This window comes from Apteryx mantelli, chromosome 6 (assembly GCF_036417845.1).
Source record: "Apteryx mantelli isolate bAptMan1 chromosome 6, bAptMan1.hap1, whole genome shotgun sequence".
Classification (NCBI taxonomy): Eukaryota; Metazoa; Chordata; class Aves; order Apterygiformes; family Apterygidae; genus Apteryx; species Apteryx mantelli.
The window spans coordinates 27,248,469-27,271,861 of record NC_089983.1 but is presented as its reverse complement, the minus strand read 5'-3'; the positions used below and the strand labels follow the sequence as shown (position 1 = coordinate 27,271,861).

Here is a 23,393-nt window from a genome sequence, read left to right as displayed (position 1 = left end):
AGCGAGTCTCGCCGGCGGGGGCTCGTCCGGGTGGTCGACGCGGGCTCCGCGGGGCTTGCGAGGCCAGCGGGACCCCGCATCCCTCGCGCCTCCCTCACGCGTCCCGCGGCGGCAGTGCTCGTCCCCGCGGCACGGGCACGCGCGCGCCTGCCGCCACCGCTGCCGCCGCCGGCGCCCTGGCCAGTGGGAAGAGTCGGCGATCAGAAGTGGTTCCCTTGGGTAGTTTTCCGGGCTGCTCTCTCTGTGCGTGCGGCTGTCTGGATGATTAATGTGAATAGGAAAATACTGTTGACCCATTTAAATCATGTTAGCCGACATCCACTGCTCATCTGCATAATGAAATACCCGGCGAGCGTTACTTCCTAAGTATAAGTGAACTACAAAAATAATATTTTACTCATTTAGATTATGAGGTAAAACACAGGACGTTAGTACTACTCATGGCATTAAATTTTAAGCCGTGCAAATCGTAATCGTCAGCGAAAAAGAACTATAAGTTGAAAAGGCTATTAGCGTTTCAGCTATAACAGTTCATTTGAGTGATCTTTTTTTTTTGCTAGTGTGCAGCTTCTAAAAGTCTATACGCAAAACAATAATAAGGGACTGAGTTCAGGAGTGTTTGTTTTGTATCATTATTTAATTTCAGTCATTAAAGAAATGTTAGAAATATTAATTTGCAGGATTTAAATGTATTGACATTTTATACTACAAGGAGTAAATTGTAATCTTTACTTGAATAAAATCAGATCTAAAAGGCAAATTATTAGTAATTGAGAAATTAAATCATTTTAAGCATTTATTTGAGTATCAAAGTAAAAACTGAAGCCTTTAAGGATATGAATTTCATCAAATAGAAACATCACTTTCAGCACGTTGAACTAAATACAAATTTTAAAATACTGAATTTAGGCTGTCAGGTTTCTATGGTTACCGACCTTTCCAGCAGTTTTGTGAGATGTGTAAATAGGCCTGTGAGTCACTTGTAATTATTTGTTTTTTTGTTTGTTATAGTTGTAATTCTGTGTTCAGTTTGAATCTAATATAGTTCACACCACATGCTTTGGTTTATGTATATTTTAGTGTGTATGAGTGACAGTGATTGAGCATTTCTTATGGAGTGCTTGTTTTTTTTGTCATAAGTGATGTATGTTGGTACTTCTGAAAATGCAAACAAGTTCTTCCTGTATCACTGCTTGATAAACAGGGACTTTTATGATAAGAAAGAGATCTTTGTAAATGTTAAGCAAGAAGATAAGTGAAAGATACTTAAAAAAAATTAAAATTAAAATTAAAAAAACTCCCAAACATTATACCGTATGCCTCCAAATTGGATCTGTAATCTTGTCATCATAATTCATTCAGTGACCCAAATGTCACATATTTATGAATAAGCATCCACGTTATGTATTAATAGCACATTCTAATGACTGACAGGTATAAAAATAAATGCTTTAATAAGGGTACTATAAGTTATCTGCAGCAAGCTCTTGATTGGAACAGCTTCCCTGTGCAGAGCATCTTCACGAAAAAAGTAAGAGCTTATTTCCACAACCACCACCACCATAGTTTAGTAGAAACATCTGTAAACTCTTACATCTGTCTGCCTGGGTGTTTGAAAGTCCAGTTTCTAGGAGGAATGCCCCAGCCTTACACTCTTCACTCCAGCAAAGGACACCTACATGTTTTTCTCAGCAGAAGACTCACCATCCTAATATATAACTTGGGTTTTCATGTGCTTACAGCCACCTTTTGTAAAACAGGATATTACAAGTAATTAATAAAATTTGAGACAAGGCAAGAAACTTTGCTGCTAGCTGTCATTTTTTACCAAATGAGTAGCAATGTAAGTATTTCATTAAAACATTCATCCCAAAATTGCTAACAGTGTATACTTTTTTCATTTTGAGATAAGCCTGGCTTATGATTCGGGAATCTTCTTGTATCCTTAAAGAATTGGCTGCAGGTGTATGGAAAAGAATTATTGCAATGGATCATATATTTTGTGTGGGGAAAAGACTGCAGGCTATCGATCCCCTTCCTGTATCTCAGGTTACAGAGAAAATACTAATACGATGTTTAAAGCGTTCCTAAATTTTCTATGCAAAGATTACTCTTATTTTAGCAACCTTGCTCATAGTTTTCTGAAAGGGTTTCTGTGTAAAACATTTTTGTGGTGATTCAGACACAATTTTTTTCCATTTAAGATGGAAATTTAAGATGTTAAAGTAAGATTTATTTTTAACACACTGCCAGTAACATTTAATACTGTAGCAGGCATGTATGCAGGACGTCAACATGCCAGCTGAAAAACAGTTGTTTCATAGGGCACCTGAAAGGATTTTATCCCAGTAGGATTCAGTGAATGTTAAAGCTGTGGGTGGGTGCATATTAACAACAAGATTTCATAGTGTGTGTGTGTGTGTGTGTGTGTGTGTGTGTGTGTGTGTGTGTGTGAATAAGGACTATTTGAATGGCTTATTATTTTAATCTGAAACAACCGTGTTTTTTTTTTTTTGAGTAACTTGTTCCAACAATAGTCACTTCCCTACAACATCAAAATAGTGAATATAATGACTAATCTTTCAAGCTAAAGTAATTACTCTGATGTTTCTAAAAAACTTAAGAAAGATGCAACATGTTTGAAAGGTGTATTTAAATGTGCAAACCTGAACAAATACGTGTTTCTCCTAATTTATTCTACTTAAGATGAATTAATTTACTCAATATATGAATGTAGTAACATAAGAGGAATGGGTTTTTTTGCCAATCATAGAAGTTGAAATTTGCCAGATGCTGTGATTTGGAGCCTAAATTCGCCTGGTAGTAACTGTGTGTGAAACTCTTAATATTGCTCTGTCCAGGTTTTGAATCTGACTTGTTTCATTTTGCTGTGATACTGCCTTAGGCAACACTTTCCTTTTATTTTGTATTTGTATTACTCCATTGGAGAGAGGAAATTTAGTAGAAATAACGCTAGGGTTGAAGACTACATTATTTTCTTGGAACATAATCAGAATGCATAACCTTAAATCTTCCAGTCATCTCAAAAAGCAAAGAGCAAGTATTTTGTTGAAGTGCCTTATGAGTATGTTGCAGAGAGGATAAATGCCCTGTTTTCAAAGTTAAGTATGTACAACCTAGTTGCATTTTATGTAATAGACAATTAATTTCCTTTGGTATATACATTAACGTCATTTAGATAAAGTTAGATTGTATTCTGTATTGTTTAAATCCTGCAATATAATGGCAAAGTGCTGCTTAATGATACTCGGTCTATACATTTATTTCTTATACTTGCTTGGCGGGATTTTCTGTATGTGTATATGCACACAACTGCTTAGGGAATAAGTTGAAGGTTTTTTTAAGGTTATAAAATTAATTTTTCCTTTTCTCTTTGTTTGTTAAAGTTGCACTGTCAAATGCTTCCGATAAAAGGTGGCACCAAGCCAACTTCCTGCAGGAGCTATGGGGAGGGTCACGGCTTGTCATGACCTGGGCACTATTACTTGAATGTTGTTATTATTGGGCTGAAGTACCCTTAGGCTGTCATCCTTCCTGTACATAGGAGAGCTTCTGATTCTCTGTGGTTTCCCCCTTTACCAACTTGCAGAACAGATATTTTCTTGGCCATGAGTTTGATTGAATAATGAATTAGAAGACCTGCGTTATTTCAGAAAGCAGTGATTCATCATTTTAGTGTTCAGGTCTAAAGTAAGTAATAACAAGCACAGCCAGTCACGAATTGTTTCCAAATAGTTTACAAATTTGCACTCCATTAAAATACTTGCTTGCATTAGCTTACAGCAAACAAATTGCTCACTTTTGCTCTCCATGAAGTAAGTGCAAAATTTTAATTAGCAGGGAGCGTAACTGGTCCTGAGGGCCAAATTCGACTTACTTCATGTCACTGAAGAATCCCAGTGGTGTCAGCAGAGGGGCTGATTTGGCTCTGCTAGAGTCGGTGGCATTTGGCCGTTGGCTTTTGTGATTATCAGACTTAACTTTGTTGGTTCTCTTCATGAGAGTAATGAGAACAGGAATTCCTATTAATACCTTTATTAAATAAATAAATGGCTTTTGTCATTATTCTCTATTTAATTTCAATAATTAAATAAAATGTCAGTTTGAATATAATGTTTGTAATATCCTGGTCTTTATTAGGGTTTATCAGGGTACAATCTAAGCACATTGTTGCAGAGATTTTCACCAATGTGTTGCTGTTGTAACTGAAGTCACATCTATACCGATGAATATTTCATTTCCCCTATCATGCTATTAAGAACAGAATGTTTTTACCCTTTCATTTCTGTTTTCTCCTTCCCAGTACCATCATGACAGCTGTGGCTGCGTCCTGTTTACAAATTGCTGCTAGTCACATTTTCAGTAGTCCTTGTGGGTTTTGCTTTTCCCTAATATGGGCAATTAGGAGGAAATATTTCTCACGAGCATGGGTTTGCTCTTCTCCTTGTAATGACATAGTCCTGTAATGCAGGAAACAGTGCTGCATGGTGTCCATGTCCCCGGTTTCCTGATGTGGGAAAAAAGTGTGGAAAGCATCTGGAGAGGAGGAGAGCCCCTTTACCAGCTTGTTTCCTGTAAGCGAAATTGGAAGACCTTGTCTGTGCAAATAGATTTCAAAATAGAGTCTGCCCTTTGACTGTCTCCATAATTACACAGCTCTCTCTGTATTTTATTTGGCTGCCAGAGCAGTTAACCCCTGGAAGTAAGGGGCTGATGATGGTGTGACCAGCACGGGTATGCAGACATGACCATGTGAATACACTCTTGTTTAGAGAAGCCTGTCGTTAAGACCTCGTTACGATATACTTTTACCAAATTTAGAAATTATTACATGTTGATTAAGATATGTTATATCCTTAACGTACAGAAAATGCAGAGGTATTAGTTGCAAAAAAAAAAAAAAAGAAAGAAAAAAGAAAAAAGTTTTTTTCATGGCTTTGATGTAATCAACATCTGTCAACAGAATGAATTTGCTTTTGTTTAATTGCAAGGGCTCTTGTGCTGCTACTTTGCCCAATCAGTTTCAACTTCTGCCTGAGGCATTTCCCTATGTTGTTCTTTTTTTCAGCAAATGCACAGGTTATTGCTTGTGAAATGTGAGCTGCTCCTCTGTTACACAGGTTACCCAGAGTTGGAAAGAAGCTTTAATGTTTCCCATTCTATTTTTGAAGTTTATATGTACCTTTGCGACACAGGCATTACAAAGTCAGTGTTTTATTAAACAGTTATAGTTACAATTACAACTGAAGCTCTATCAAACCACAACCATTATTTCAGATTGACAAATGGGAACATTTGGTAATTAACAGTAAAAAGCTGTATGTTCTTACTTAGTTTAACTGGTTGGATTGCATATATTATTACCAAGGTGATTTTTGATACCTCACTTTAAACTGTATTCCTCTGAAGTTTCAAAAAATGAAAGTTTGCACAAAAAGCAAAATGATTAAATAACTTTAAATGACCTGACAAGCAAATTAAAGATCTCGAGTGTTTTACCCTCAAATGTGTATATACTAAAAACAACACCTCCCATGTCAGTTTTTTATTCAGTTAAAAAGACACTTAAATCACATATTTAAAAATGGGCTATCTGAACGCTAATTTTTCATATATGAATATGAATGACTATCAAGAGCAAGTTGGTTTTACTTCTAAATCACTCAGATGTTAATTCTGGTAATCCTAAATAATTTCATTACTATGCTTCTGTAGATACTATGACTGACTATTTTAAAATAATACGTTAATTTTATTTCTTGGCTCTTTTAACATTGTATTTATTGTAAGTTAGAACGATAATGAAGTTTATCCTTTGGTAATATTTCGCTAATTGATTGGTAATTTGAAGCCTTTCATAAATAAATACCAGAAGTTGAATTGCGAACAATTGCATTTGATGGATCATGTGCATGAACGTTTTTTTGCATTGCTACTCCACACCTCATTGAAAAAGTAGCTGATAAATTTCTGTAACTGTTTAATAGGAAGCATTAGGGAAGCACTTGTGTGAGAGTTCATTTCCAACATCTCCCTTTAAAAATACTTCTTGACCAGAGGAGAATCACATTTAAATGACTAAAATCAACTTAATTAAGGGTCATTAATAGAGATACACATAAAAAACTCCCTACTCAGTAAGTGAAATGGGAGCTTTTCATTATATAGTGTAGCATGCATGAACAGATAACAATTAAAATAGACCTAGAGTAAAAGGCTAATAAATATAGGGCACATTGTGCTGCAAAATCAGTCACTTAAAATGCTCCCACCCATCATCATACTTGAATTCTGTATTCAACCCCTTTGGCTGATTCGATTAAAAGAAAAGGAAATGTAATTTCCATAAAAGATAAATTCATCTGGTAATTCACAAAAGCTCACAGTGCATATTTATATTATTAATACAAATTAAAGTATAGAAGGTATGCTGAGGAATCCAGCAGCTCCAGCAGCACGTACACGCGTACAGATTGCACAGTGTGATTCGCTCTGGAGTCAGGGCCGCAGTTGTCTGCAGTTTTCTGTGCTCAGGACATAGTAGGTGCTGATGTGATTTCTGAAACACTGGTAATAATTCTCATTATTGCAGCTGATAATAAATATTCTGTTATTGATGGCAAATGATACAGCTTTACCTCTGGGGAAGAAAAGAAACCTGTAACTGGCCAACTTTGCGCCCTCCCTGTGATGCTCTGGGTGTTATGACGCTGCCAGTTTCAGACGCTGAGCTCTCCCTGACGGATGTCATGTCCACTGGAAGTGACATACACCCTGCACTTATGAAATATTTTACAGTAGTTAATATACATGTTTAGAGGCCAGAAAGCTTAATATAAAGCTTGTGCTTGAGCTCCAGCATTGTAGAAGTAAATAGGACGCTGACAAAAGCTTGGGTAGGTGGAAGGGACGGGGAGGAGGCAGCATGTGGCCAAGCCTTGCAGCATACAGCCAGTTGTTCCTGTCTCTGGTGATTGATGATGTTGCTATATCAAATTAGCTGCAAATATGAGAGCTTAAAAATAAAAGATATGGAGACATTAAGAAGGCTTTCTTAAGGAAGGAAGTGTGTGCATGGAGTCCAGTTTTCCATTATAAAACAGTAACTTCATTATATTTTAATGCTACTTTATTTTTACTTTGAAGGAGGATATTTTCTCTTGTAATTTTTTATATCTCAAATGAAGGGTTAGTTATCCTATGTTTATAATTCTCAAGATTTATTTTAGGAGTCATATTATACTATAGTGATATTTACTTGGTTGTCGCATTTCACCTGTTCAAGTAGTAGATATTTTTGTGTGCGCCTGGTTTATAATGAGTAGTTAGTAGAAGAACAGCAGACGACAGTACCTCATTATCACATTATCTCATGACAACACTTCCAGCGTATCTTTGGGGGAACAGAGGTAAAAATGTTGTTCCAAATAAGCCGGTGTCCCTTCTGAGCGGGGGACAGCTGATAGACGTGCGCCCAGGGACGTGAACTGGTTTAACGTCCGCAAGAGAACAGCTGGAGTCCTGCTGTCGGATAAGCGGCGCGTGCGCACCTCTTCCTCACGGACGAAGGCTTGCTGGGCATGGGCCTTAGCTAACCACGCGGGTGGCTCCGCATTTGAGCACGTTTGTAGGGCCGCTCCGAGGCTGCGTGCAGACGCCTCCGGCTGCGCAGGAGCCGGGCGGGCTGGTCGCTGCCACTTCTGCCGGCCGAAGCGCTGCCGCCCCGGCAGAGCCTGGGCGCCGCTGCCCGCTCCCCGGGTGCCTCTGGCTCCGGGAGGTGCTTCCCCGCTGGGCGCCTCAGCTGGGCTAGAAGTTTGTTGTGCATCGGACAAGAAGGTGCTGCTGCTTGTGAACAGTTTGAAGCAGCAGCAGAGATCTGCCTGCAGTGAGCAAAGCTCGCTAGGGCCTTTCAGGTGCTGCGCCAGTTCAGACCTTGCTGCTTACCCTCAGCGCTGCTCAGCGAGCAGAGACGAGCGTGAACGCTGCCAGGGCAAACCTCGCTCAGCACTGTCGTTCGTTCTGCATTTTGGTGCTCTGAAAAAGATGCAGAGCTCAAATCTCCTATATAGCGTGGAGTGCTGTAAAAGGGCTGTCTCTGAAGCCAAGTGTACGCGTGGAAGGATATTTTCTGCATCTGGACACAATAAATGCATCCAAAAGAAAGGAAGGTACAATAAAGTAAAAGCCTACAAGATATGGAAGAAACAATTTTCCTAAAAAAAATAATAATAATACTGATAATTTTTACAGAGATTTTTATTTGCATCAGTTAAAAGCACGCAGTAGATAAATTTCTTATTTTTTATGGTTTAAAAATGTTTACTTATCTCTGTTTAAATCAAAACAGTTTCTTTTAACTAAAGAGTTATTATTTGTATTGGTTACTTGCCACGAAAGATTGCTCTTGTATTTGAATACCTATGACATTTTTCAAAAGCAGCATAACTATTACATGAAATTTATTCCATCGTGTTTCAAAAACAAACCTCTGTTTAGATTATAGAATTTTTAAGTAATGGAAGTGTTCACTATGTTTACTTATTCTTTAATTGGGCAGCATAAATAATCTTTATGAATATGGTATATTGCTGTGTTTTGGTGCTGGTGTTGTCTCTTGTGAGGCATTATTTTGTTTCTGTTGCTTTTTTGACATACATGCCTGAATGCCCATTTTTTTCTGCAAAACGTACCATTGCACAGCAACTAGGTTTGGGTAATAAATACTCTGATAAACTGCATTATCCTAAATTTCCGTGTGAATTAAATGGAAATATAATTTAAATATTCCACATCTATTACAAAATTTAATCCCTTCACTTGCCTCTTTGGGCAAGATTAAAAATGTTTCTTGAAGTTTGTTATATTCCCTGATAGGCAGGAGGTTATAACGAATTGAACCCCATTCTTTGTGCCTTACTGCAGGAGACCGGAGCAGCATTCACTTGGCTGTGCTCAAATGTGTGACCAGTTCAGCAGACACACAGATGAAAATGTTGTCCAAAATATCAATGCTACAGCATTTTTTATCTCGTAATATCTGGCTATTGTCCCTTATTTATGTTTCCCCCACCCTTGAACCATGTGGCTTCTAGCCAAATTGCTACAAACCGGGCCCAGGTAGAGCGTCAGCTCTTCTTGTAAGGTTTGGGGAATTTACCCACGCAACTTTTTAATGCATTGAACCAAAATAGGCCTAAATAGGTCTATAAAGTTTTGATGTATTGTTTGGGGAGTTTTTTGTTCTCATTGCTTTTCAGTGTTAATATTCACTTTAAAGGTGTGAGATTTATATAGCTTTTTGAGCTTCCCTTGGCTAGTGCCTGGCATTCTGCAGTTTGTTTTGCATGGTGCCTTTCTTTCTGTATACTTCGCAGTTTGTAATGTGCTAGTAAAAGTCTTTTAACCATTTTTAACCTCTCTATTAACAGGTTCTGCGAGTGGCTGCCATAGGATTTTTCCTTCACCGCTCAAGCTTGCCTACTTGCGCAGGCAGGCAAGCAACCAACAAAGAAGATGCTTCTTTTCTCAGGGACGAAGAAATGCTGCTTATAGCATAGTTTGGCCAGCTACAGTTTCTCCAGCTCACCCAGTTCCTAAGGTACTGCCATTTCTATTATCTGATCTGTTTCCAGTCAATATAGAGGTTGACTGCAGGAGCGATGCAGTATGTTGCTTGTCCAACAGCAGGGAGTTTGGCTCTCCATCCTGTGATGGGTTTGGTATTTGGACCTTGCTTGGTTTGGTGTTTGAAATAGGAGCACTGGCGAGAGAAGTTTTCAGCTCCTACCACGTTAAACAGAGTGATGTTTCTAGCTATGGGGGCGTTGAAACCTGGGGCTTGTTAAGTTACAGTACTATAAACGTGGAATATTATAATCATCTGTCAGCACTTCACACTTTGTGTCCAGGTTCTCCTTTTGGACAAGTATAGACAGCTCTAGCAAAAGTTAACGGGAGTCATTCATGATCATCGGAGTCCTTTTCTATATAAATCTTTAGCAAGTTAATTCTAAAATGTTTATACCTTGCTGAAGGTTTTGTTAATTGGTTATGTCTGATTCAGGTTGAGAATGTGTAATACCTGCTGGCAGCTCCCCTGAACCCCTATCACGCGTTCTAAACCAGCCTTTATTGGCCCTAAGTTACCTTTTTTTTTTCTGGCAAGATATATTTTTATTTACTTTTTGAGCCAAATAATTCCTTTCCCCAGGTGATTTTAACAAGTGTTCCACCTCTGTTTTCCATTTTTTGCTTTAATTACAACATATAGCTTAACTGCTTAGTATCTTTCCTGTAGCCAAAAAAAGCAAATACCTTTTTTAAATAGTGCTTTTCAGGATGTATATTTACTTATTTTTATTTTACTTTTCATTGTATTATAGATTTGTTATGCAAAATATAGAGTATTTTCATGGGCCAGAAATACTAAAAAGTTGTTAAATAGGAAAGCAGAGAAGGATGTTGGATATAGGGCTCTTCCACCTAAGAAACTGGAAGCACTGTGTGCAGGGCAAACATAGGATTAAGTCCTTTACACATTTTCAAAGGTTTAAAAATTGTAGAACTTACAAACTTATTTTTCTATATTTAGATGCTTCTTTTAGGATAAAGATGAAGAAATATATCATCATACTGAAAAGTAATCTTCGCAGATTACAATGCTCAGACTGTCTGAAATCAGTCATATTTTCAGCTCTGAAAATCTGAGGAGAAGGATATTACTTTATACAGAGTATGGCAGAAATGGTATTGAAATGACATGGGGATTTTTTTCAAGATTTTGGCGTGAAACTGTGCGCATAGACATTTATATGTCCTCTGCTTTGCACTTCTGCCTTAGCAGCTCTTACAAGTCAGCAGGGTCAGATCTCAGCAGTTACTGGATAAGTACCCTCCAAGGCAGAATGAGGGTGCTGCAGTTTATGGAGCTGGTAACCCAGTAAATGTATTTTTTTTTCTTCTAAATTTAGTCCTAAAGTGTTGCAACAGGATGCTGTTTGGGTCAATGTGCCATTATTTTGAATGAAATGTAAATCTGAAATTCTGGTGATGTGAGTTCGCCAAAGATCCAGTTACACTTTTTTATGAGAGTAGAAGTGATGAAATACCAGTAGGAGTAACAATAGTCTCGCTATTTAACATCCCTCTAGAGTTAATCGGTTACACCAGTGCTCTTCACTCCTACACTGCCCTGTTGTTTGGGCTGGTTGTGTCCAGCCTAAGTGGCCACTTTGTTCTGCCCGGCCAGCTCGGTTCTGTCGCTTGTGAAGTCGGTGGCAAAAGTCTCCCGGTGGTCGATGGAGCCATTGGGATGGCTGCAGTGACTCTTCCCTGTGGCTGGTAAAACAGCCCGCAATCCTTGCAAAGCACATTTTGCTCTTTGTGAAAGATGTTACTGTTATTATTAGTGTGCTGTTATATACTTGGCCTGAAACTATTGTGGATTTAAAAAAAAGAAAAAAATCAGAAATGGAATTTTACATATGTATGAAGGCTGAAAACTTTTTGTAGGAAAAAAAAAGTTTGTCGCACTTTCCTTGACAGAGTAAATTGGGAAACTCTTGCATGGTGTTGTAAATGGGCAAATATAGTTGCAGCATATGAACTATGTTAATAAGTAAAAATCCTAAGTTAAAATAAGTTAAATCCTGAAGTTCTTAATCAAAAAACAATCTCATGGAAATTAATAGGAGTTTCGTCTGATCAAGAAACTGTTTCATCAGTTTTAATTCTGAGCCTAATTCTGTATGTTTGTCCATCCAGTTAAAGTGTTCAGATAACTTTTGTATAAAATTTGCCGCTTTGTGCAGAAGAAAATGAGGAGTTTTTAAGTCTTCCTCTCAGAGTTTTAAAACTTAAACCTATTTGTGCTGCAAGTCTGCAGCAGTATCTGGGATTTCAGTAGTGGAAGGTTAACAGACTCTGTAAGTCAGTAGTAACAGGCAATGTTAAGTTCAAAAGGGCAGTGGAAGAAATACTGAGGCAGCCTTGAGGGTTTGCCCTGATGGCTTAGGAAGGTCGATAGCAGGACAGAAAGGGCAAGCTGCCATGAAGCAGGAGGCAGTATCTGAGAAAATGATCCCATTGTCATGCTCAGTTTTCTGATCTTCATTTTCAATCCTTTTTCTCCAAGCACATAAAGAAGCCAGACTATGTGACGACAGGCATTGTACCAGACTGGGGAGACGACATAGAAATTAAGAATGAAGATCAGATTCAAGGGCTTCGTCAAGCTTGTCAATTGGCCCGTCGTATCCTACTTCTGGCTGGAAAGGGCTTAAAGGTAACAATTACATAAGTCCCATAACAGCTTGGATGTCTTTTATGCTTTCAGTAGTTTGGGGCTTTTTTATTCTGCCTTTTTTTTTTTTTTTTTTTTAAACTTTCCTTTAATGTGTGTCCAACTTTCTTTTAAGTCAGATATGAAAACAGAGGGATTTCATAACTTTTGATTCGGTCCATAATATGCTTGTTTAATTATGTCTGTATTTTAGACCCATGAAATACTTAATTCCAGTCAGTCGCTGGTTCAGGTGCAATCTCTGTCCATCTGTAATCTCTCTTTCTCTGTTTGAATTCTGCCAAATGCCATGAGTTTCTCATAAGGCCCATGATACATGTTTTCATGGCAGATCCTCCTCATGCTTTCTGCTTTTCTGCTCTGTGTGTCTGTAAATCCGAAGGGCTGGGCTGCTTCCTCCCTTCCCGTCCATCCTCCTGCTCCTCCCGGTGTCTCACGTGGTCTGGCGCACCGCAAGGTTGAGAATCGCTGTTGAAAAAAAGAGCTGCCAAATTCCATACAATTTTTCAGAGTGCATTGATAATAAAGCCTCATGGTTTCCAATAATGCTTCTACAGTATGCTTTTTGGGGTACCTCCCAAGTAAAAAGGTACTGGGAGGAGCCTACTATGAGTTTTTGCAGATGAAGGAGTGCTTTTTTAGCCTTGCCTTGATATTTCATGTAATAGCATACTGAATAGGGTAAAATGGGTTGAATAGCTATGAGATGCAGAGATAGATGGGAACTGTAGGTCGATGCCATTGCCTTAAAAGGGGAAAAATTATTGGTTTACTGTGCCTTTTTCCTTCAGTTATCTCCCAGAGGTTTAATTCTGGAATTGGGGTGACCAGTGGCAAAACTGCCTGAGGCTTTAATCTTACAAATGCTCATGAATGTGTAACTTTTTCACATGTAATTCATTCCCAGTACAATAAAGCCTACTTACTCGTGTAAAGCTAAGGACGCATACTTGTAGGGTGGGGACATTGAAGGAGCAGGGCCTTGACCCAGAGTGCATGAGAGCAGTTTTTCCCTACCACTTTGTCGTTATCATGCATATGTATGCAGCACAGGATAGATTATGGTGTTCGTAGCATGTGCCAAATGAAACAGCAGAGGTGCTACATGCATGTAGCTAATGCTTTAGAGAAGGAGCTTGTCTTACGTAAGAAGTACATGAGCAGGAACATGAGACTGCAGGCAGGGGAGGCAGCAAGTGCTTGCGCTTGCCTTGCTGAGTCTACTGCCCAGAGCCCATTTTCAGAAATGTGGTGAGTTCCCTTTACGCTTGTGGATATTTGGCCAACGCAGCTCTGGAAGGCTGTCCCAAAGACTTCTCTCGTCAACAGGGAGCATCTTCTAATTTCCAACCTAAAGCTGCACATGGCCAGTTTATACCCATTTGTTCTTGTGCCAACACCGCTCTTTAAATTAAACAGCTTCCTGCCTTTCCTTGAATCTGTCCCCTCCATGCGGTAATAGCGCTATTATAGCCTTCGCTGTGCCAGACTAAACAATCCAGGCTCTTTCAGTCTGTCCTCCTAAGGTAAACTCTGCATTCTTATTTCATCCGAAGAGCCCCATTCCTCCACTGGTCCCTGTTGTCTGCCTGAACAGGGCTCGCACGCAGTGCTCCAAAGGAGCGCTTGCCCACGTTTTGCGCGATGGCAGTAATAACCCCAGTATAACAACGGTGGTATTTTAATGCGTGGAAGCAATGTTTGGGGAACATGTGTTTCTGATATTACCATTTTGCTACCTGTTGGACTTAAAAATACAGTCTGGTATTATATGTGATAGCATTTTCCTAGGTTTTGGGACATTGGGAATAAAACATCACATTCCACAACATGGAAATATTTTGTTAGATACCAGCAGATTGCCCTGTCCCAGATGAGGGGTGAGGTGCACAGTAGGTGCCTCCCCAACATTGCCCAGCTAGCAAAAGCTCCATTAGAAGTAAAACAGATACCACTAAAAGCAGAGCTTTTTGTAGCATGCAAGACTCCCGTAGAGATGGTTCAGATCTGTCTGCTGAGTGTCCAAAGCTGTGATTTGCCAGGTGCGACGGCTGCTGCCAGGCCAGGTGGCTGCACGGGCACCCTGAGCCCCGCTTTTGAGCAGGGAGTTGTCCTGTGTCTGTCCGGCCAAACAAGGTGCAAGCAGAGCAAATAGACCTAGTTTTGTCCTCAGCACAGGAGACAAAGGCACTCGGTTTCACTCACTGTGCATGATCACTGAATATTTCAGTATATGGTGAAGTATGCCTTCTGTGCCACAGCCTGCCTATGTTCCAAATGTGACTAAAAAGTCCTCAAAAATCATAGTCACTGTAGTGTATGTATACGAAGTATGATTTTCAAAGGCTCAAAACTCATTCAAATCAAAACCAATTTACACAGGAACCCTCAAAGGCACTTCTTCTCAATGAGGGAGGTTTCTCCACCAAATTTCAAATTTCAGCTCTAACCATTTCAGAGACAGAGTCAATCCAAAAGAATAGCTAGAAGAATATTGTTCTAAGCATGTGCATTTTCCACTCCACTGATAATCAAAAAATGGTTGAATGATTTAGGAGAGGTTTTTCTTTGTATAAAATTGGGAGAAAAAGACAAATCTAGAAAACATCAAGCATAAAAATTAACATTTCTAAAAATTATAGATAAGAGCATGTAGATTCACTGTGGTGGCCCAGGCTATGACAACTTTAAGTAAAATATCTTCAAGATATGATCCCAAATATATAAACCTTTTATAAAATACTTTTAAAAATACTTGGAGAACAATTTCATAAAATACACAAGTACGTAATGGTATGTGTACTGGGCAGTTATAAGAATTAAGATCCTTTCTTTTACAAATAAAAAGGAAAAGTAATGTGTTTTAAAAGACTGGAAGCATTAAAACCAGGCATTTCTACAGCAGCAAGTGAACCAAGATGCCATAGAAAATTCATGTCTTTGAGAAAACAAATGTGGAAAAAAGAACGGGAAGGAAGTAGACAGTATTTTAGGTTTTCTAGCAACCTTTGAGTGCTCTTTTTTACTGCATGCTTGATTTAAAACCTTTTTCTCTTTAAAAAATAGTCCAATGTATCAATAAATATATCAGAGAGTTTAGTGTTTTGTATCAAAGCAGAATATTTGAAACATGCAAGATTTCATTGAAACACTTGGCTGCAATCACATTCGGTAAATATGAGAAACTATCGTGGCTTTTTTAACAGAATTTTACATTTGATATTTTAGGTTGGCATGACAACTGAAGAAATAGATTCCATTGTTCATCATGAAATAATCAGACAGAATGCCTATCCTTCCCCTCTGGGCTATGGAGGTTTTCCAAAATCAGTCTGTACTTCTGTAAACAACGTGGTATGTCATGGTATTCCTGACAGGTATTTCCCTAATAATATACATTTTACTGCCGGAAACTGAAATGTTAAGCTGAAATTAATAAATTGCTGTTTAATATTTAACATATTTCAGCTTACCTAAATGTCATAGATAAACCTATTGCAGACGCATGTCATCTTACAATACAGTGCTAATAGATGTTACAGGAATGTATGTAAATTAGAAAGACAGAAATAATATCCTGTTTGTCCAGATACTTAAAAGACATAGCATAACGCCTTTAGAGTTTAGTGTCTGAAAAGGGTACAGTACAGAGAAGAATTCTGATTTTTTTTCCTCAGCAAAACAAATATAGGCTAAGGAATAAATATATTTGAATTTATGTGCCTTTTTATTATTTGCAATACATTCAGCTATTCACAAAGTAAAATATGAACCCTAGTGAGAGAAAAAGAATAAATATAATAGTAGATTTTCAGGTGTTGATATGTTTTTCTGCTAGTTGTTTCTCATTATTTTATATTCAGCTACACTTGTTCTCTAAGTAGTGAGAGCTGAACATTAAAAATGGTTATTCTGTTTGCCTCTGCCTTCTTCCATCACAAAACATCTACCCCCTGATTTTTTATGTATGTGTCATTAGGTGTTTATTCTTATATTCTCTTTGTTGGGAACTGTCTGTCACCATTATTTTTTTTTTCTGTTTATGTTTCAGTCGACCTCTTCAGGATGGAGATATTATCAACATTGATGTCACGGTGAGTAATTCATATAAAAAATAGTCTTTGATCAACTTTAGAATCACTAGTAGCAACAGGAAGAATAGTAGATTGAAAATGTGGAGCGCGCAGATGGATGTGCTGTTTACTTCTAAGCCAAGGCACAAGCAGCTGGTTTCCTTTTTTGTTTTTAACTATGTGTTTATTCCAGCTAGACCCAGGCCTGACTTGAATTTAGGACTGGAATCAGATGCACTGAGATCAATGTTGGCCTAAGTGAAATGTCAACCCAATCCCGCTATGTGTCATGTTTTTGAGAAGGTGTAATTGTTATTGATCCACTGTGTAGTTAATGCAGAGCACCACAGTACTGGGCAGCAGCTGAAGATAGATATGTATGAGATGAGCTAACATGAAAAAAGCCAGCATTTTTCCTTCACTCTGCCAAGATTGATCTTCCTCTTCCTGCTGATTTTGAGTGGGGCCTGTCATTATCTTACTCTGTCATTAGAGGCTACATTGGCCTGTGTATGTCAGTCTATTTGGACAGCAACTCTTTTGCTAGCAGTGTTCCCTACATTTATTAAAATCCCTGAAGGTAGTGTTGTGTTCCATTTCTGGTATAAAAGCCCTGAACCCTTTACGCAGAAACAGAAATAGTGTGATATAACGGGGGCTTAATATTTCCGCGAAAGGGTCAGTTACAGTTATTTAAATAAAGACTGGCTGGATTTTCTTAAGAAAAAGACAATCTGGAAACTGGAAGCCTAATTCTAATTTCATTTAGAAAACAAAAATTAATCGTGCCTTGCAGAAGCTTTTTTCTTTTTACAGTTGAATGTGTTTATTTTCCCAAAGTGCTAGCTATTTATTTCTAATACGAACACAGATGTCTTTTGAATTCTACCATTAGTTCTCAATAATATGTGACATGCAAGAGAGCAGCATTTCATAAGAACAAGCTTTCTTAATCATTAAAGAACCTCTTGATAACTTGATACTGTTTTCCATGGGCCAAATTTCATACTGACAAAAGTGAAGAAATCTCCAGTGGACCCTACCTCTCACCATGGAATTCAAGCTTTTTTAAATACTTCTTTGCATTAAAATCAGGGTCAGTGACCTTTTCCCCATGGCACACTCGTGTGTGATCCAGCACTGTTTTTTTTACTTGTCTTACTAAATTCTTCCCCTTTTCTATACTTTTTAATTGTAGATGTCTGTCCTATCAGGTTTACACAGTGTGATCTAGCATTTTTTAAGTATATTTTGGCCAAAATTTTTACTTTGGTGAACTGGCATAGCTTTGCTCATTTTACTAGACTAAATCAGTTTGCGGCAGCTAAGGGTTAACATCTGATTTCTTTGTATCTCATTAAAGTTCATTTGAGTTTTTTGTTTTAGCTGTCAAGATAATAATGACTCCCTAGACCGAAAAATTGTTTAGATTCATATCACAGATTTTTTCCATGATAAACTTAACCAACATTTTTTACATTAATATGGCATGCATATTTTATCCACTCTGCTTTACAAATAATGTCTGAATAAATGTTAGTGATCTTTTCAAAATATATTCTGAATTGTTTTCTGATTAACCTCATAAAATAAAATAAATCGTCAGTGCCCGTGAACTTGAAGGTTCCTGCAAGAGTAGGAATTCCTGATTATCTTTGTTAAGATTTTTTAGCATTGAAAAGTGAACTGTGTTGTCTTTTGTAATTGTTCAGTTCCAAAATATCTGAGCAAAAACTATTTCTTTGCAGTGTTGCTAAATGATCTCTTAGTTTATATTTAATGAGAAAAATTGGGACACTTCACAGGTGGACAGAATAAAAATCAAAGGAAATATTCTGCAACAAATTATTTACAATTTTGTACAGATTCTATAAAATGATTGAATAATATTCAAGTTATTAAGTGTAAACATGTCACACTACAAATTATTTGAAGAAAATCTATTTTTGCACAATTAAGATGGTAGAATTTCATAGATGAAATAGGTACTTTATTGGCTTGAATCATGTAGCCTTTAAAATGTATTTAAGCATAGAAACAAAAGCATTATGCATCACTGAATCCGCAGCATAGTACAATTTCCAGCCAGTCATTACCAAGTAACATTTCATACAAGTTGAATTTTTCTTTGACTTTTAAGGAATTAGTGTGTTATAGTTGCTGTGACATTAATAACCTACAACTATAGTTTACTATGGTTGTAGTTTTTTAATGTCAAAAATATGTGATTGCAGTAGATGGGCTACAGTAAATCTAATTATTTTTAAGTTCTACTATGTTTTAAATTTGTATTCATTTTTGCAGGGTTTTTTTGTTTTTTGTTTTTTGGGTTTTTTTTACAGTTTTGTAGTTGTTAGAGATAAAAATAAAGTAGTTCAGTTTATATATGAACTAGCTGGAGCAAAACCTGCCCAACAGGCATGTAATTATGACAAGTTTTGGTAACACTCCTAGCTGGCAGAGCAAGGCATAGGACGGGGGGAGCACGACTGCTCTCCGCTGGAGCCAGTGACAACTCAGCTGGGCCTTTATTGACATCCAGCTTTCATTAAACACTGCTCACTTGTAACTGCCTGCATTTTCTTGAAATCTCTATCTGAACACAAACCTGATGTTGGAATAAGTGGTCTGTAGCCAATTTTTTTAGTTTGGAGTAGACCGGAAAGATGCGAGTCTTTCTTTCCCAAAAGCTTACAAGTGGCAAAAGTTCGGTGCCTCGAGCTTGGTGAGTTACTAGTCCTAGAGGGGTAGTTGCCCACTGTTTGAGGAAGAAAACTGTAGAAGATCAGAGCTGTGCACCGTTATAATTTGTCTTTCCGTAGGGAAATTTGGCTCGGTCTAACAAGTATGTGACTGGCCGCAGTACTGCAGAGCTGCCAAACCCATTTTAATGCGGCATTGCAAAACTCCATAGTGCAGAGCAAGGGCTTTCTGCGCCTGAAAGAGGATTTTGGGAGAGCTGGAGTTTAACACCTGTGAAACCGTCCAAAAAAAAAATATATATATATATACACACACACAGTACCTAATTAATTCACCCAGGTGCTGTGTTTTCAGTGCATGAACCTTCACAGTGCCAGAGCAATATTTTATTCTCTTTCAAAATTTGCCTTTGGAAATTAAACATAAAGTCCAGTGTTAATGCAGCGTTATTGTTTAAATGGAAAATGGAGGTGGGAGGCGCGGGAGGGCAGGTGGTGAGTGTCGCCCCCGAGGTGAGGCTGGCTCTGCACGCTCGATCCGGCCGCTGGGCGGGTGCCCCGACACCGGCCGGGGCGTTCGCTGCGGGGGCCGCGTGCCCCAGCCACCCCCCAAAGCCCGCCCGGCCCCTGGGCTCACCCCGGGAGTGCCGTGCCAGGATGGGGACGGGGACGGGGCGCGAGGCCGTCCCAGCCCATTAGCCTCCTTCCTTGTGTTTAATTCCCAAAGCTGGTGCACCTTGTGGTCCTCTCGCACCCTTTTTCTTTTTTTTAATAGTTGGCACTGCAAAGGGCATTTCCTCTCTACCCTCTAATCTCTTGCTTTTCCCGTCTCATTCTAGCAAATACAGCTTCCCCACAATCTGCCCGTTACAATATATAGCTCGTTCCTAGAAAGAGCGGGTTTAATTACGGAGAAGCTCCGTTTCTGAATGCAAACCAAGAAAATGTCTTTACATTTCTGCATACGTTTAGGTGTATTACAATGGCTACCATGGTGACACTTCCGAAACCTTTTTGGTGGGCAATGTGGATAAATCTGGGCAAAAGTTAGTGGAGGTTGCCAGGAAATGCCGAGCTGAAGCAATTGCAGCCTGCAGACCGGGGGCTGCCTTTGCGGTAATTGGGAACACAATCAGGTAAGCCAGACAGTGACAAGTAAAGGGAGGGCTGGCAAGTGGCACAAAGGTTATTGGTGGTTTGGTATAAAGCTGATGACATGTTTTATGATTCAAAACCATCATTTCAGTCTGATATCAGTATGTGAACTGCCAAGCTATAATGTTGTTCCTTGGGTAAGAGAGATTTTTTTTTTTTTTTTTTAAGTGAATTACGCTAGGGTCAGGAAAGATAACTGTAGAAAGAGTCAGAGATATTCATAAGGCAGATTTCAATTAGGAGATGTAATTTGCGGTGGGCCTTTGTTTATTTTTTATTTTTATGTGAAGCTGTACCACATCTGTCTAGCAATGTAAGAAGGCTTGAAACCATTGTTTCATTGTTTAGCAATAATTAATGTTACAAAGGAATTAGTCAACATAAATAAGTCTCTTTGTTTAAAAAAAAGTACAAAAATATTTAACTCAAGAGCTTCTTATCTTGCAAAGAACGGTGCATACTGATGTCATAGGGAAAAAAAGAGCTCACATTAAGATGTATTTTGCATTTGTTCTAGCCTTCGTATAAATGCAGTCGTGACTCTTCTCGTGATTTTGAATAAAAATATGGCTTAATTTCTTGAAGGTACCTATAGATTTTTTTTTTAATGTTTGTAAAAAAAAATAGACACATATCATATACATTTCATTAAGCAATACTTCTCTGGACTATTAATGGACCAGCATACTACTGAATACCTTCTGATTACTTAAAAGCTGCAAGGCTTAGTCACCTTGAAAGGATGCTGCCTTTTTTTTCTTTGTAAATCTTCAAATACTTTAAGGAGAAAAGAGAACGGCAAAATATCAGTTAGATGTATTTATAGCTTTAAAAATATTGTAACAGAGTCTGAATCAAACTTTAGTAAAACCTCTTCGGGTTGTATCTGAGAAGCTTTTATTGAAGACTTTGTATAAAATTGTGTTTTTGACAGTTTTAAATTATAGGCTAACTAGCCTGGAGAAAAAGGATAGTGTCTTTCTGTTCTTTCATAGGAAATGTTGAATCAGACCCCTACTGGGAAAAGAAATTTAATGCATATCTCACTATCTTACTGTCCATGAATATAATAGAAGCGAATTCAAAATGTAGTTTTATTTTTGCAAATGGGATGAGTCGATAGATGCACCTCATATTTTTGAACACCTAGGGTTCAACAAATTTACTGGTGGTGCTCTTGCATTTTAACAAAATTTATTCTTGAGTAGAAGGGGGCACAGAACACTGGATTCTTATTCAAGCATTCGAGCAAGCTCTGCATTCATGGCTGTGTCTAAAGGGCATGTCAGCCTTTGATTCTCTCTGAGAGGTAATTATCCTTTTCCTGTCACGGAACAACAAATGATAGCTAACTACAGAGGCACATTTGCAGTAGTCACATTCATCAACTGCAGAAAAAAAATTCAATTTAATTGTGCAACACAGCTGCACATAGGCTTTTTGAGCATTTCTGTTGTTCTCCCTGTCTTGCTATTCCTCCCTCCAGATCTATTTTTTAAACTTTTTTCTGTTTTTTTTCCCCTTTTTTTGTCTCTTCTTCCATTTTTACTCTCTGTACTTTCTTGTTAAAGTAATTTTCCTTTGTGGCTCTCATTCTTTTTTCCCCATTGAAGGCTATGAATGTAGAAAATTATCACAATTACTCATATAATTGAGCCTCTTTGTAGCAAGTGCAACTCCAGTAGCCTTTCTCCATCATGAAAATGGTTTCATTATAGGGTTTTTCATATTCTCTGACACCATCTACACAGAGGAACAGGCGTGCAGATGAGATGTACTAGGAACAGGGTAGATCAGTAAGGTCACAGTAGGAATAATTAGCTCTGCTATGGAAAGAGCATCTAGGCCTTTTACTGCTACATAAATGTACTGTCCATGGCTTTTAGTCACAAAAAAACTTACTAACAAATGGAGCTCCCGCCTACTACTTTGAAAAAAAGATTTGTATCAACACTACAATTTTCCATCATTAAGACTAATAACACAGAGCCTAGTATACATCAAGGGGAATAAAAAGAAAAATCTCACATTCAAGTGGCGGCTGGGTGCTGACCTTTGTTCCCTTTTTTTGTGTTCAACTTAACTCTTTACAAAAAAGAGCCACACGCCACACCAACATGCAGGTGAACTCCAGCTAGTGCTAGCAAAGCATGGCATTCAGTCAGAAAATCTGATAAACCTCCATGCAGGATAATGCATTTCATTACAGATTCACTACATTAATTCTAGCTGTATTAAAAAAAAAAAGGGGGGGGGAGAAAAAGAAGAGAATTCAAAGTGACATTGGATTTTTGCTATGTTGTTATGGAGGTCGGTTTACTTGCAAAGTGTAAATATATATTCAGCGCCCCCTTTGAAAAGCAGATTAATCAGAACTAGTAGATGCTGAGAACTGCACAGGAAAGACCGGCTCATTAACTTCATTTTCACAGATTTTTTCGTGTAGGCTATTTAAATGTGCTGACTTGTTTAGAACTACTTTGCTGCTGCCTCTGCTGAAAGATTGTCTTGGTTTGTTGAAGCACTGGGTTTCTGGTTAGTCGTCGTTCTGTGTTTCCATACGTATATACATACATACATGTGCACGTACATCAAAATTTTAAGTTTCAGGAGAGTTAGAGAACATAAATACCTGAGAAAAAGCACCTGTAAGCTGGAAACATTTAGGCCCATCAGAATGGAAATGTGCCTAGACCTCTTTCATCAGTGTTTTCTATAAAGATGCTCAAGTGATTTACATAAGCTATCTTAGATATCACAAATAATCAGAATATTTGCTTTTCTAGAATAGATTTGGCCGTGATTATATCACAGAGGTAAGTTTGCATTCGATATTCGAACGTGTTCTTTGTTCTGGAAGCTTGGTATCTAAAATTGAGAATTCAGTAGATAGCAGTTCCTTCTTATCATCAGCTAAAAGTTGCAAATACAAAATTATGTGGATTCATGAGTTACTCTGCTTAGAAATTTTTGGATCTTTCCTAACCTGTTCTTACTAAAGATGATGGCAAAACTGTCGGTCATCTCCGGCGGGGACAGAATTGGGCCCCGTGGTCTATTTTCTTCTGCCATTTATGACATTCCTCTTTCATAGAAACAAGTCTACTTTGAAATCTGCTTTTCAAACAGCGAGTTTAGATA

The 23,393-nt window shown here is 38.2% G+C and overlaps 1 protein-coding gene across 1 annotated transcript in view; it reads left to right on the top strand.

The window, feature by feature from the left end:
• Positions 1-23,393, top strand: part of METAP1D (methionyl aminopeptidase type 1D, mitochondrial) — a 49,919-nt gene that overhangs the window by 18,792 nt on the left and 7,734 nt on the right. Inside the window, exons 2-6 of the mRNA XM_067299062.1 lie at positions 9,450-9,619; positions 12,155-12,304; positions 15,551-15,699; positions 16,374-16,416; positions 20,070-20,233. Of these exons, the coding sequence (XP_067155163.1) occupies positions 9,450-9,619; positions 12,155-12,304; positions 15,551-15,699; positions 16,374-16,416; positions 20,070-20,233 (676 nt within the window). The remainder of the gene's footprint in view (positions 1-9,449; positions 9,620-12,154; positions 12,305-15,550; positions 15,700-16,373; positions 16,417-20,069; positions 20,234-23,393) is intronic.